Source organism: Passer montanus, unplaced genomic scaffold (genome assembly GCF_014805655.1).
Source record: "Passer montanus isolate IOZ18808 unplaced genomic scaffold, ASM1480565v1 scaffold24, whole genome shotgun sequence".
NCBI lineage: Eukaryota > Metazoa > Chordata > Aves > Passeriformes > Passeridae > Passer > Passer montanus.
In genome coordinates, this window is record NW_024367037.1 from 9,731,813 (window position 1) to 9,748,418 (window position 16,606).

General features: G+C 36.9%; 2 protein-coding genes across 3 annotated transcripts in view; one reads left to right on the forward strand and one right to left on the reverse strand.

Annotated features, from left to right (window-relative positions):
* The window catches only part of CD226 (CD226 molecule), a 28,575-nt gene that overhangs the window by 3,700 nt on the left and 8,269 nt on the right, over positions 1-16,606 (forward strand). Inside the window, 1 exon segment of the mRNA XM_039711020.1 lies at positions 11,857-12,197. Within this exon segment, the coding sequence (XP_039566954.1) occupies positions 11,857-12,197 (341 nt within the window).
* DOK6 (docking protein 6) overlaps positions 1-16,606 on the reverse strand; it is a 276,625-nt gene that overhangs the window by 2,193 nt on the left and 257,826 nt on the right. The window contains exon 9 of one of the 2 annotated variants that reach the window (XR_005627646.1): positions 833-954. The exons of the other annotated variant lie outside the window; for it this stretch is intronic. The gene's annotated coding sequence lies outside the window, so the exon portion shown is untranslated. Of the gene's footprint in view, positions 1-832; positions 955-16,606 lie in introns of those variants that run through there. 2 annotated transcript variants of the gene reach the window in all.

Here is a 16,606-nt window from a genome sequence, read left to right on the forward strand (position 1 = left end):
AAGAACGTTAGTGGTGGTTGCACTCTTTCATGTGTGGTAAAGATGTATTGAATGAATAAGAGACCACAAGAGATTTTTACTCTGAGGTGTCAAAATAATACTTGAGAAACTCTATTTAGGACTCTTCTTCTGGCTCAGTCTCTGGTCACAGAACAATTCACCCCACCATGATCTGAGTGGGGTGAACACCACTCTTTTTCAATCAAGGACAAAAGTGAGGAAAAAAAATAAAATTATGGCTGAGCTGGCATAAGGACCTGAGATCCTAGTATAGGAGACTATAGCTCTCATTACAGAGGTTTTCTCTTGGTGTACTGTCGTCCTTATTGGTAGATGGAAGACCCTAGAACTGGTGATAAATCACCACTTATATAAAATTTTTGATGCAATCATTCTAGTGATAGATTTTTTTTTCTTTACTAGATGTGGTGTCAGCTTAGTCCTGAAGATTTATCAGAATATATAATAAAAATCTTAGACGTATGTTGTTCCTTGTGCCATGAATTTTGGCTGAAGGTTTCCTATGGCATTTGTGAAATAGGTGAGAGAGGATTCTTGTAGAACGCACAATGTTATCCATGCTTTCTTTATGCCCAGTGACTGAAGCAGTTACTGAAACAGACTGACAGAAAAGAGATAATATTCAGGATATTATATCAGGAACTTCACAGGTTATGTAGCTACAGGATATTATTACATGTGAATGCGGTGCTGAAATCCTGCACCATAATTGCGAAGAACTTGAGAGTTCGTGCTGCCTCTTTTACACATGAATGTATGGGTAAAGAGCACTCTAGTTATCCCACAGGAAGATACTTGCCAGCTGGGTGAATCTGAGGCTTTTTTTTTTTTCCTCCTTGCAGAGTGAACATATATCCAACAGTTTTCAGAACTGAGTTCAAGGGACTTTTTTTTATCCTCAGTGTTCCCACATTATATGAGTCACAAATCCTCCTGCACTAAGCAGACAAAACACTCACTTTCAGAGAAAAATTCTTTACATATTTTCTAAGATACACTGATTATGCAAGAATAGTCAGTATCTTTATTCCATCATTCTTAATTAACAGTTTAAAAGTGATTTGTAGTTTCTTATGTACAATGCTTAGGGATGTATGTCTGAAGACTGATTTCAAGTTCAGTATAAAATGTGAGGAGCTGAGATTGAAGTCACTATTAATAGAAGAAGCATTACAGTTGAAGACATCAACAGGAGTTTTGATCATTGAAGAGATGTTAATTCATGCACTTGTTAACTGGAAGAAAAAGTATTTGAAGCTGCATGTGTTGAAACTTTAATTTCAAATGGAAGAGTGAGAGAGAGCAGTGCACTGGGACAGTCCATTGGACAGGGCTGTATGGAGGTGCATCTTATACTTTTCATGCCAGGTGACCACTCAAAACACATTAAACAACTGTGACATTTCACCAATTTCCAGCCATGTATCTAACCGCAGCAAAGCAGAGCAGGAATTCTTGCAATCCTTTCTTTTGTTTCAAACTATTAACTTTTGCAAATAAATGTATACAGAGAAAAGATATATCTACAGTCTTTAGAACATTAAAAGGAAACATTGAATGATATTAATTTATAAAAGTGTTGGCAGAAGTATTGGGAAAATTCCTTTTTTCTTTATATGATATGCATTGTCTTTTCCTGGTTTGTCTGGTGTTTTATTACCTTTGGCCACCTGAGGTATGGATACATTTATTTACTTCATCCTTTTCCAGACCTGTCTTTAGTCCTTTGGTTCTTTTCTGCTCTGTTAAAGCCATCAGTACAAAAGTTACTAATCTGTGATGGTTTTTTTAAAAGTATGAATAAAGTATCAATTTACAGAAAAAGAGTTTAAGCAATTATTCTGGCCAGGAAATTCAGGTTTTGTCATGTCATTTACATATCTGCCTTAAAGTACTTAGTCTGTTGTTTTTCAGCTTTACTTGACTCCATGGAGCATTATAATGAGGGTGTATAAACAGAAAAGATAAGACGTCAACAGACAAATATTGGGTATAAAATATGGTTTCCATTAATATCTGTACATCAAGAATTTAAGAATTCTCAAACATGAATTGTATTTCTGTCTTGTTCCAAATCTAGCAAAATAAATTAGTGATAATTTACATGCAAAATGTCTTCCAGGTCCTGGGCTCTGTTGAACTTGACGGATATATTTTAAGCTCCCTGTACAGACACTACGCAAAACTTTCTTCCTCTTGCACTCTCATCCCTGTGATGATACATTATGTACCATTACTGCTTGGTTAGAACTTTCTGTTGTCATTGCCCATAATGATAATCTTACCCTTTTCTCTCTTGCCCTTATTGAAAGCATGAAGAATTTCTTTGTCAGCTGCTGTTCAGTGCAATCATTTTCCCATTTCCAGACCACTGCATTAATGCCTCCAACACACCCACAAACTACCCTCTGACTCATGCTGCATTGAGAAGTACTGGTAAGTACATCTGGCTTCATGTGCTTCACACATCCTTCCAAAACCTCTTGGCCTTGTTAACAGTTAGCTCTCTAGGCTGCATTGCTTCAAAATGCAGTAGGCCCTGAATTAAGAGTTTTAAAGTTTTCATTGAAATGTAATTAGAGTGTTGATCATTTCAAATTTAACAGAAGCAGAAATGTCTCAACAATTTGCAAAGAGCTTTGTGATACAGAACTCAATCAGCTAAAATTGGATGAGAAATCTGAAAATGGATGATGAGCAAATTTACAATGCAAATTTAACATAAAATATAAAATATAATACATATCATTAGAGAGATCATAAACAGATATTGATCTACTATGCACCATGCCTTTGCTACACATCTAGATAAAAAGTTGAAAGTCTTCATCAGTGAAAAATTATATGATATATAAACTATTTAATTAAAAACTAGCCTTTATGGTAGAAGAGTGTTATATGTTTATTAAAAAAAAAAAAACAGAAACGAAGTTTATAGTTAACTGGAATATTTTTGTCCTGTGTTTGTATATTTGCCTTCTCAGAACTGTTAATTTTAACAAGAATTTCTATATATTTGGAAAACTGTTTATTTTCTCAGGAATTTTATTTTTGTTATGTGTTAAAATAGTGTTAGTTTGACTTTAAATATTCCATGCCATGCTCTGAGTAGAAAGGGAAAAAAATTATTTAGAGGTAGTGGCTTTTATATCCACAGTGTGAATTATTCACAGTTGCATAATTCGTTGGGGTTTTTTGTTGTTTTTGGGGGCCTGAGGGATGGGATCTACCTTTTATTTTTTTTTTCCTGTTCTTTAATTGGGAATTGTCAGGTTTGGGGTTTTGGTGGTTTTTTTTTTTAATTTGTGGGTGAATTGTTGTTTTTGTCAATCAGTGACAATGAACCATTTTCTCAGGGGATATGTTTTGCTACGAACTCAGAATAAGAATGGAAGTTCATTAATAGAGTATTTAAATGCCAGATGTAGCATGAAGTACTCCAAATTTTTAAATAGAGTGATCAACCTCTTCTGTGATAGCAGAGACAGAGCTTTTCTATTCTTGGCTAGTGTGATGATATCCATGCCACTCAGCACTTACTTCTATATTAATGCTCTTCTGCCTGCCAAAAGCAGCACGTTGCATAGCTTTTTTTCAAGTCCCTATTCACCTGAAATAACTTGCTTTCTATTTATCTTTGTCTCAATTTAGAATGTGATTCATAGATCTACAGTGAAAAATTATCAGACTTTTAAAGCACATGGAAGCAAGAACTAATCCTGAGGGACCTTCATTCTTTGGCTTTTAGATGCTGAGCTCCCCAGAGCCAGAATTATCTCTGTGTCTTACACGGTGTCAGCCACACTGTCAGCACCTAATTAGAAAGCAAGAAGATGGAGACAAGCGAAGATACCTTTTCACACTTCTGCTGTGATTATTGACCTTTTAAATGCTGCTTTTCTTACTTTTTATCTTTTATGATGAAATAAAGATTGGATGGCCTTTCACTATAAAATGCTAAAAGGAAAGAACTACGAGAGATATTTCCTCTTCCTTTCCTAAGGAAAAGCTTGGATCAAAAGCAGTTATAGAATTGTGGAAAACTCAGGCTGGAAGAGATGTTCCAAATTCATCTCATCCATCTCTGCCTTGTGAGGCAGGAGAAGCATACCCTTAATGTGTCTGAGAAATTCCTACATTGGAAATGCACACATAAAACCCTTGCGAGGTCATACTACAGCACGTAACCAGCCTTACAAGGAAATTTTTTTCTCATTATATCTATCTAACCTAGATATCTTATGGTTAATAATGACTTTATTATAGGTTTACTGCTGGCTACTGCTCATGATTTATTTGTGTGAAAACTCTCTTTCTTCCTCACAGAAAAACTAAAACATGGGAATTTCAATTTAAAAGGTCAAGTCAGTATTTGTTGCCTTTTAACTACAGCTTTCTATTGTTATTGTTCTCTGAAAACAAAAGAGAAAGAGTGTCATGTTACCAGACTTAATCCTTTATTTTTTTGCCCAAAGAATTTGTGGATGTCCCATCTCTGGAAATGTTCAGTGCCAGACTGGTGGACCTCTGCAAATCTTGGTTCAGTGGAATTTGTTTCTGCCCACTGCAAGGGAGTTGGAACTAAACCATTTTTAAAAACTAAACATTCCTACCCAAGACATTTACGATTCTATGCTTCTGTGATACCTCTGCACTAAACAAACGCAGTTCTTTCAGCTTTTCTTCTCTGTTCATAATTCTAAATTTAATCAGTTCCTGTTCTCATCTGAATTTTCTCACATTTGTGCAAAACACTTTTTTTTAATAAGGTAAATAGTATGAAATCATATTCTATCTAAGGTCTTACCATTACTAAAGGAAGCAGAAAAATGCCTCCTTTGTCTTGTATGTAACTGTCTCTTGACATACTTGAGAAAATTTGTCTTTTGGAAACAGAAAATGTGATAACATTTTCAATATTATTTGCCTAGCAGTGAGAGCATCCAGATCCTTTTATTCATCTCTCGGGAGGTTTTTTTTCTTTTTTTTTCTTTTTTTTTTTCTTTTTCTTCTTTTTAATTCTTAACCCTTTGAACATCCAGTTAGTTACTAAGAATAATGATGCCATTAGGTACACTTGGTTACTTTGTTTGCATTGGAATGTGCTATGTTAAGGGAAAAATTGTAACATTCAGTACCCATGAGGACTGCTGTATTTTTACCAATGTTTTATATGTTCCATATGAGCACTGCTTTGATGAACACGTGTCAGATGGCTGCTATGGCTGTCACCTGACCTTTATCTGTTTGGTAATAGTTTGAGGATGACCCTCACGTCTTTCTGTTCACCTGCTGGCCCATCCTGCTGTCTGGGGAGATTTGCTGCTGCCAGGATAGACTTTAGGGTGCTGCAGTGAGACTGCTGAGGCTTGACCTGCTGCTTTTTCACATGTACACCTAAGATCAGTCCAGGAGAGATCTGGAGCACATCAAGCATGATTACACAGTGCTGGAGGGGGTGATCAAGGACACAGGCAGCTTAGGTGGTGTCTTCTTGATTCTGCTGAGGAAGGGAAAAGTCCTGGGAAGAGAAGAAGTCCATGGGCCAGACTGAGTTGCATGGCTGGTGTCAACAGCAAGTTGCCTTTTATCACCATGGGCTCTTTTATTGATCAAGGATTGCTAGAAAGAAACAGGATCCATCTGAGGACAGAGAAGAAAAACATCCTTGACAACAGACTAGTAAGGAGAGCTCCAACAGGAAAGGGAGATGACAACCCACATGTGAGCAAGGAGTGGACTGGGCTGACAGGCATAAGGTGTGCAATTATATTTGGTGTGCATAAGATGTGCAGGAAACACCTTGAAAACAAGAAACAAGGGTACAAGGGTGATCATTCCAATTATGCCTACACAAACAGGAAAATGCTAAGGGGGCACAAGTGGAATCTAATGGGTTAAACATTTTATGAGGGCAAGTATTCTGCTACCTCTATATCCAAAAATACTTCATCTTCTCAGCTACTCTTCCATAATTTTATGCCACTGCAGCCACCATTTGGAAATTCAATTTAAATAAAGTATGGTATTATCTTTACTATCCAACATAACTGCTGTGACACCCAGTAGTTAAATCCAGATTCAAGAGTTTTGTAACTTTGTTTTCTGTTTCCCACATAGTAAATGTGATGGATGAAATTTTGAGATAATGCAATTTATAAATCATCACAGGATACAATTGCATGGGAAAATAGAAAGTCTACAGTGACAACTTTAAAGTATTCACAATTAAGTCATGAATCCTAGTTTTGTCTAGGACAGATGGCATAATATTTTATTTGGGGAAATACAAGTTAACTTATTGAATTAATATAGGCAGATAAAAAACAGAGGATAAAAGGAATTACCGATTCAGATATTTAAACTTCCAAATACTCTAAAGGAAATCACTAACAGGTGATTACTATTTAATGTCTGAAATGTTCTTATCTGCAAAAGCTACTGCAGCTGCATATATTTCTAATGATGAACCTTTCTTTCAGCTGGCCTGTAAGACAGGAATAGGATTTATAACTTAATAAGGACAAAAAGAAATGTGAAGAAAACTTTTGGTAAAAAATACTGATGATATATTGATATTTTTTTCTGTTTTCCTACCAGGTACCAAGCTGCATAACAAACTTATTATTAAACAAATTAGGCATTTCTTTCTTCACCAGTTTATTTTCAGCCCATAAAACAATCCATTCAAAGGATCTGAGAAGTGGGACAGCAAATTCCCCATAGTGTGTCCTCATGCTACACTCCTGTCATATAACACTTCTGGGGCTGGGCAGCTCGGGTTTGTACCATCCATTGTCTTGGCACCTGTGCCTTTCACTCTTCAGAAACACTGGTTCCAACAAGTCATCCTTAGGATCCAGCCTAATTTTTCCCTTCCCTTCCCTTCCCTTCCCTTTTCCCCTGCCTATTTTCTCTGTGGCTTCAACCATGCCATCCTCTGCTCTGCCTGTTGGACATCTCTGAAGATCCTTGTGGCAGGTGTGACTAGCTGGGCACAAATGCACACACACACTCACACATGCAGGCTGTGACATGCAATGCAGTGTCCCAGCACAGCATTTCTCTCCCTTTTGCCACTCTGAGACAGCACAGGTGAAGGCTGAGCACAGTATCCTGTGTTTACTCCTGTCTGCTCCTTGATCTCCTGTTGCTGGTAAAATTCTCTTCATCCTGAACCAATGAAATACCTGGATGGGATGAAAGTGGATGAAAGGATGGAAATCTGACCTCTTAGATCTTCAAGATTCTTCTCCAGGTAAATGTTGTCATAGTGCTTTATATGCTTTTAACAGATGATTTCTTCCCCAGCAACGAAATTCTCCTTGCTGGAAGTTCATTACTACTTGTACCTGAAGAATTATTTTTTGATTCTTATTAGAACTGTACTCTTCTCCTGCCCTCACTTTGACTTCTCCCTTTCCTTGCACTCTAGACAACTAAAGTTCAGCTTAGAACAGGAACAAATCAACAGAGTAATAGAATATATACAAACAAACTGCAATTGGCAGGTGAATTACAATCGTGTGCTTAATTTTTAATGCAGGATTATTAATTTTTACACAAAGAGTCACCGCATTTTTCACAATATAATTTAATATATATTTAAAGGGATGTTTTAAGTATATAAGAGTATAAATACCTTCATTTTAGCTTCTGTGATCTGAACAGCTGTTATTAGTAAAATGCATCTTCAAACACAACAGTACTGCTAGTTTCTGGTCTAATTGTAGAACTGGTGTCAGTAACTCATTAAAACTGAAAAAAGAGTTTTTAAAAACCTGTGTTTTTAGAAACATAACAAAATCATGTAGTATGTGCTAATGTAGTTGGAAGACATTAGTTTAGAAGCTAAATATAATGCCTTATTTAGTCTATTCAGGAAGGGTGAAAGGGTCATTCAAAATATTTTCTCTTCTGAAAATTGATTTACTTGATGAAAAGAAGAGCCCCAGAGAAATGTTTTCTTCCTAAAATTTTAAGCCTCCTTTCTATGTGCAATTATTTTCTTTTGTCACTGCTTATTACAATCAGAGGAAGAAAACTGTATTTGTGTGTGGAGCTTCAGCAAACTGAGTGGAACCTGGGAACCTGTCTTTGCTATAGAGCTGAGTTAGATTTGTGGTTTTGAAAAGTTTCCTAAGGTCATTAGTTATTTCTGATAGAAAGCATTACCTTTTAAGGGAATGAAAGAATCTCTGAAGAAACACTATAAACTAATACTATCAGAGGCCGAAACAACAACTACAATAACAAAATAACCAAACAAAAACAAAATCCCAGACCAAGTAAAAATGATGTGGACATGAAAAAACTGAGAAATTCTGAATATCTCTACCAATGAATGGGGACCAAACTTTCACATAAGAGTTGTTTTGACTTCTAAGTCCTTGTAGCAAGAGCAGGAGGGGATGGGGAGAAATTATACCATTATTTTATTATTCCTTCAGAAGATTTTCTCAACTTCAACTATTTCCCTGCTGCAGAATTTTAATTTGGTTGCTTGATTTTTTAAATCTCAGAGAGTTCCTTTACACTGTTCTATGCCTCTATATTACTGATATTTGCTTTCCAACAAAAATATTGAAAGATAATAAATTCTAAAATTATGAAATCTTGCATTTTTTTTCTCCTTTAAATACCCAATATCAGATAGGCATAGGTACAACTGCAAAATATGATAACATGCTGCCAAAGAGGCTGGTGGAGGATAACAAGCATATGAGCAACTTCCTTACTTAGGAGAGTCCTATGGACCTATCCTGAGAGCTGTCACCTCCTCCTACTTTCTCTTCAGGAAGAAAGATGATGTGACCATGGGCAGAGCAGACAGCAGTGGCAGTGTCTGGCATGAGTAGCAGGAAGGCAGAGTCTATTTTTATCAGATGCAACGATAAATTTTTATTTAACATTTCTGAAGTGCTCACACACTGCGTGTCAACCCTGAGCCGCGCGTGTGCAGGGGTGAAGGTGTGTGGGTGTGCTTTTTTTCCCGTAGAAGGGTTTCTGGGAGAGGGAGGTTTTCATCCCACACTTACCAGGCTGAAAGCAAAGAAACTGTGTTTAGAAAGGTGCTAAATAAAGTAAGTGATTGAACAGAGGAGAAGGAGGATGAAAGAACTATGCTGATGCTGCTGTCAAAATAAAGGGGACAATTGCTTAAAACAAAAGCCTGGAATACTCAAGCATACTTAGAAGATTTAATTAGAACTATGTAGGCCTGATTTGCCATTGTTTGTGCCTTATATAATCCTATAAATTGTTCAAGGTACCGTATTGTAATAAGGGGAGATACATACATTATTTATCATGAGTGAAAATACATTAATGTTGCTGCACATTTTCAAATAAAATATATATGCAAACAAATAAAGAAACAAAAAAAAAAGTCATGACGTCTGTGTTTGAAAATGGTCATGACAGAATGCACAGCAGTCCAGAATCTCCAAACTGTTTCTATTTTAATTTGGCTGCTTGTACCTTGTTCTCATTATTAACATATTTTTATTTGTATGCATGCAAACTACATACAGTTGTATCAAAATTTCTACATGGAAAATGTTCACTGAATTTGCAAGGCAACCTTAGCTTTGTAATGTATTTGTTATAGTATATTACAATGTTGTAATAATATATATGATCAAGCAACTGGGATATATTTTTTGGTAAATATAACACAGAAATTAAGTAATAAATTTTAAGACAGAAGGGATTTTCATCTGTTTGGTGGAAGTATTTTATCTCTTTGCTCCCAGTTGACCATATGTGCAATGTACAATTTTCTAGCAAATATATGGCAAAGCAGCAGGAAGAATGCTGGTTGTTATAAGGTCCTATCATTTGGGTCAGGGGCAAATGCTCTGGAAGGTGGGAGGTAGCATCATCAAACACAAAATTCCCTATTAAGCATGTTTACATAGGAGAAACACCTGGAGTTCAGGGTGACACTGTAATGAAATAATTAGGACAGTGAGGATGTACCCAGGAGAAGATGGGGAGATGTCAACACTCCTGAGGGGAATGGGGGTAGCAGTAAGGCTTGCTCTGTTGGTGGAAAACCAGAGTAAAGGCTGCACAATGAGGCAAGACTTCTTCGGCAAGAATATGTGGCTTATTGTAAAGCAGGCTGTTGCTGGAAGTTAGCAGTCTGAAGAAAGAATCTGACCTTTAAGAATAGTGTTCCAGAGAGAGGATGGGTTTTGATCACTTTTTCATTTATCCCTCTTCCTTAGCAAATCTGAATGAATCTGCAGATCTGTTTCTGCAAGGAGTATAAAAAAACCATTACCTGATTTAATGTAGTGAATTTTGAGGGACTGCACTTTAAGGAACATATTTTGTAAGTGTAGAGTCCCATCATAGCAGTCATTCAGCCTAATTTGAATAATACTTGAAGTTCCATGAGTAAATTCTTGCTGGAATTTGCATGATAACTTAAATGATTATCCAGCCTTTGCAGTCAACTTCAGTAACAGAAATTTAGCTGTCTTTGGCAAACTGTGTAAAGAGTTAATTAGCTTCACTGTGTTATACCTTCTGTTTGGTTTAGTGAATTTATCTCTCTTCTGTCCTTGGCTGTCATTAACTTTCAGTCTCCTTGAATGCAGTCTACATGGATCTTCAAGTCCTTCATTAATTATTTTAGGTAAACTCATTAGACAGTGTTCCTTTTGTCTTTCACATTTCAACATTTTAATCATATTTCAAGTCTCCAAAGGTAGAGAGAATGTAATTTTCTGTGCTGTATTCCATTGATAAAAAATTGCAGGCTAGACCTTTTCACTCTCTGTTTCACAGAGACTGACAGGCTCTCTGAAGATTCCCACAATGGAGTCTCCATCCTGTCAACATGAACGGAATCACTTATTCTTAGGTAGCCTATTTACCTTCCAGTAGTCACCACAGAGAGAGACAAACACATTAAAAATATAGTGTAGTGACTTAAAAAAAAATCTCATTGAAGAACTTGAAAGATTGATCCTTTTGTAGTGTAAGAAAATCAGTGTGATCATTAGTCTTTTCCAACATTAGTGTTCAGCAATGTGACGGTGCTCATCCTAGCTTATGGGATACAGGCATTACAAAGCTGACTTTAGAAATCAAGTAGCTCTGAATGCCAGAGAAATTGACAATCTTTCTCTTGCAGACTTTTAAACATTTATTTTCTTAAGTAGAAAACAGTAAATTTTATTAATAAAAACAGTAACTCAAAGGGATTTCAGTCAAAATTATTTAAGATATATCTGTGGTTTCTATGTGATTGAAGTCTTGAATTTGTCTGGAAGTCTTCTTTCATACCACAGACAAACAGAACATACAGACTTTTCCCAAGTAGAGTGTATGAATGGATTAGATTATTTTTTTTTTTTTAAATTTTAGTAGCGTGAGTTTTGTGAATGGGAGAATTGCAGCTCTTAGGCTGGTATGTCTTTTAAAATAATTTACTAAAGCATGTCCTGAGGGTCACATCAAACCATTTTCTCATTATAACTAGTGTGAAAGAAGAACAAGATTATGCCAAGTTTAATTAGATTGGCCCCATAATTTATGCTGCTGAATATTTGCTGAAACTATTAACAGAACAGTCATGTACTCAAAGTTTACATAAATAGCCTTCTTCCAATGTCATCACAGACTCAGAGTTCCATAAAGATTGTTTTATCTAAACATGCACAAAAATACAGTCATAGGTATAAATTATATTTTTCAACATTTCAAATTATTTCGATATCATTCTGCTGTAAGTCAACTTCATCAATATTTGCTGTACTGGAATTGTGGATACTAAACTTCCCTTGAATTAATTATAAGCAGGTTTTTGCTGGGTTTGTGTTTTTCAACAGATGCTTTTGAAGTGTCTGAGAAACAAAATAATCCCATGTTTACCAAGCCAGGAGGAAATGTTGCTTTTACTTTCCCTGATAAAATTGGAGATTCAGTGCAGTGAGGGATGTGGGAAAGGATTAAAGCAGATTGGGTGGATATTGTCATTCTGTGCAACTCGTCAGGAAAGCAAAGCTTTGGTTTGGGTTTCAAAGAATGTACTCTAGTGGATTGCTCTGATCAGGAAATCTCCAGGATTGTCTTTCAAAACGTTACAGCCTCTGACTTTGTGATGTACTTCTGTGTAGCTGCTGGGAGAAACAAAAACTATATGATGAATTTTACTGTGGCTGGTAAGTAAAGGAGAAAATGGTAGATGTTTTAAAAATAGAACCTTCTGAGGCATTAACACTTTTACACAAATAAAATAACTCTTCAGTAACAAGTGTGGATTCATTTAAATACCACATTCCAATTAGCAGCATGTAAAAGATAGTTAAGCTAACAATAAATATTATTTTCTCAAAAATAAACGGGGTTTAAGCTTGTCTGATCTTATTGCAGGACTTTAGACCTGTTTGTGAGAAACTGGTTTGATATCAACAATCACAGAATAGAATAGAATCATAGAATCATTTAGACTGGAAAAGACCTCCAGGATCATCAAGCCCAAACTCTGACTGGGCACCATCTTGTGAACTAAATCATTCCTGCTGTTTCTTGAACACTTCCAGGGACAGTGGCTCCATTACCTGCCTGGGCAGACTGTTTCAGTGCCTCACCACCTTTTTCTGATGTCCAACCAGAACATCCCCGGTGAAGCTTCAGGGAGTCTCTTGTCCTGCCACTAGATGCCTGGGAAAAGAGACCAACTCCCGCCTGGCTACAACCTGTTCAGGTGATTGTAGAGAGTGATAAGGTCCTCTCTGATCCTTCTTTTCTTCAGGCTAAACAACCCCAGGTCCTTCAGCTGCTCCTCATATGACTTACAAGAAGGAGATGCTTTGGAAAGGGAGCCTGAATTTGCAGAAGAGGTGGACATTCTGCCATAGAAGTTGAAAGGAGAATTTCCCATCAGTAAATTGTACTGCAGGGCCTTGGGATGAGACCTGTCCTCCAACAAAGGCAAAGAGCACACTTACAGTCATATTTGTCATGTAGAAATTAGTGAATTGGGCTCCACCTTATTCAGGTAATGGGTTTCCTCATGGAGAGCTGAGAAGCTCTCTAGGTTTTGCTGGTACTATTGTCACAGTTTGCTTATAATGGGACCTACATGTCCCAACACATAGACACTTGACATTTCTCATACTGTGGGTTTAGTTCCACCTTTACTTCTATTTTTTGTTATGATCCATCCCTCCCCCCACAAAAAAAAAGGAAGACTTGGTTTTGCTTCTTCTCTGTCAAATGCATTTTGAAGACCTAATCCTTTTAGCACCCCAGACCTCCTTTAGCACCTTTTGTTGCAGCATTCGGTCCAGCTTTTATTGCTCTGTCCTGGTGACACATGAATCTCTGTCAAATGCATTTTGAAGACCTAATCCTTTTAGCACCCCAGACCTCCTTTTGTTGCAGCATTCGGTCCAGCTTTTATTGCTCTGTCCTGGTGACACATGAATGTTTGGCAGTGCTGTGGCATGATCTAAAACTACCAAATATGTTTAAACTGTGATGTGGTTAATTGAGAAGAGGAGAATATGCTTGAGAAAAAAACCATGATGACTTGCTTCACTTTGAATACTTGACCACAGAAATCCAGAAAAATGAGCAGAAAGTGATAAAAATACAGGAAACACGACAAAAAGTCCACACCTCTGACAATTTTAAACATTCAAATTTCAAAATCCTGACTATATTGATATAATCAAGTATGTCTTAATTGTGGAACAATAGAAATATTTCCCTCTTACTCCCAAGTGCAGTACTTCTAACACCAAAATGAAAACATATAGTTGCAAAAAATACAGTAACCTTCAGAATGATCAGTTCTACCTATACAAAATATTTCTTCTCCAAAAGCAGAGTTTAGTTTCCATGCTTCTTTTGCTCTTGAAACAAATTCAATTTCTGAGTTTAGTCCTAGCAACAGTAGCATAGTTGTGGTTGTTTATTGGAGAAAAGAATATGAAAACATTGAAGAACATGAAGTACAATATGTGTCAGAAAACACTCCATTGTATCCCTTTTAAGTCCTCGCCCTGCATTATTAAGTGCATTTTGTTGAGTTCTCATTAATTTCAAAGAAAGTGAAATATCAAGGATTTCCTATTATTTCTCTTTAACATTTGGAACATTTTCATAAGATACAATCAATATTTCTGGTGTGACATGGAAAAAACTGTAAGTGGAGAGAAACAGCAGGTCAGGCATGAGCTCCCACTGCACCCTGTGGCACAGCAGTGAAGTCTCTCACAAACTCATGAGTGACTTACTCTGCTTGATCCAACAGTTGTGGCTAGAATAAACAAGCTGCTGCCAGAAACTTGCTGCACTATATTTTTTTTTTTTGAGTATGTTCTACCAGTTCAGTCATGTCACTTCTTTTGGCTTAGCATTACAGCTAAGCCACGCTCCAGCTCGGATTTTCTACCAAACTCTTCCAACGCTTTAAGCCTGTTCGTGCGATTCTGCATGGGTGAAGCGATTCTTCTCGCCTTGCCCAGTTCCAGAGTTATTTTGAAATACTGAGTCTAGAAGGTGGGAGGAGAGCAGGAGATATGCTGTTTAGGTTTTAGGTTGAGAGAGTAAGAAAAAAGATAAGAACCCCCCTTTCATTTTTTTAAGCTGCTGCTGAGAGGAGCTCAAGAACTTTTGAAGAGCAGGAGTCTTAGGTGAAAGGCTGTATTAAGAGCACAGGATTATTTTCAGAAGAGGTTGCAGTCCAAAAACTGCTGATTCTGAGAGGTAGTATGGTAGAAAGAAATACTTATTCCCTCCTGAAGACACAGACATTTTCAGAGATTTAATACATTTTTTCTCACTTTAGCAGAAAGCAGGGTAGCAAGTTCTCTTAGGCAAAGTAAAACAGAAACATGTTTTGTGTGGTCCCACTAGATCTGAAAAATGGGTTAGTGTTTGTATTTACATGCATGTTTAGAGGGGTCACATTACAGTTTGTACTAGGCCTTTCATCAGCTTTGTTGCTTTCCTCTGGACACATTCAAATACCTCCAACTACTACTAAATTTGTGGGGCCCATAACTGCACATAGTGCTCAGGTTGAGATCACACCATGGCTGAATACATTAGGATAATCTTCATCAGCATCCAGATGAAAAGCAGGGAAGCACTTGTATGGTCAGTGGGGTTTGTCATACATTCCTTGAGAGCTGGAAGGAGACAGCAGTGCTTTTGGGCCATGGGAAACACACAGAAAATAAGAGCTGCACTAAGGGGGTGAGGAGAACTAGGATAGGAGTGAAATTATCTTCCTTCCTCCTTCATGAAGTCATTCAGTATGAACACTAGGTATGAAACCATCTTTGTGGGTCTCCACACCACCAACCACCATTTGCTGGGCTTGAATGCATTCATGCTGGATTTCTGCCTTTCAGCTATGGGGTAAATCATCTATGGGGTAAGCTATTTCACTGATACCCAGTTAGGATACCATACATGCCAGTCCAGCAAGGTATGTGACAAAATACATGAAGGTCTTGACAAAACAGTTTGAATCTCTTGCTAAAATAACTCTCTGGCCCATCAAGGCTTCCTCCTCAAAACCAAAGTTGGTGTACTGAAGGTTGAAAAGTATCCCGCAAAAAAAATTTCCCAAACTTGCAGAGAAATACTAATACTTGACAGAAATTGTACTGATGCTGAAAATATACTTAATAACCTCCTGTCAGCATAACACCTTTGTTGAGAACATAAGAACTAAAGAGACACATGACAAGCCTCTGACATGTTTCTGCAAAATCTTGACTGGGATGTTAAAGTCAGTAATTACAAAAGGTTTTGTGTAGTTAAAGAAAACAAATGCTTAAGGGAAGTTTTGCTCACTTCAAATGAGAAAAGGCACATGGGCTTTCAGTTGTTAGTTAAAAGAAAAATAATCGAATGTTTTTTTGTATCGATATTTAACTGACCGCTGATAATCTCAGCTCTCAAACTCACTAACTCAGAGATTATAACCACGACCTGATAAAACTGAAGGTGAAACTTCATTAAAAAAAATGAAGTCTGGAGCAGTTAAACTGAAGGGTTGGGATGCTGCTGAAATCCACAACTCTATCAAGAGTCACCCATACTTGATGACAATCAAATAAAATATTTAATTTTTTTCCCCCTTGCTACTTACAGGATGGGTTTTTTTGTATTACTGTAAGTACTCCCTGGCACAGACAATGGCTTTCTCTGGTGGTTAGAATAACAGCTGGTAAAAAAAGACATTATAATTTTTCCTGAATTTGGAGATAGATATATGAACCATCCTGCCATTTAAAGTACACAGAAGCTGAAAACATTCTGCAGTAGAGTGATTTCATACGTGGTTATGACACAAAAGATGCTGGTTTGTGTTATCAGGCAGCCTTCTCTATAGTGTCACATACCTTCACCAGTGTAAACTTTGGAGAGAATTTTCTTTCTTTTTTCTTCCCAGTAAAATAGCATTGGATTCAAGGATAAGACTTGTCTGTAATCAGTATTTTTTGTTATCCTCTCCAATGAACACATTAATACAAAAAGAGACGTACCTGAGCAAGTGCTATGTGGGATTCAGGACAGCCAGATAAGAAGATGTGAACCTTTTTGATCC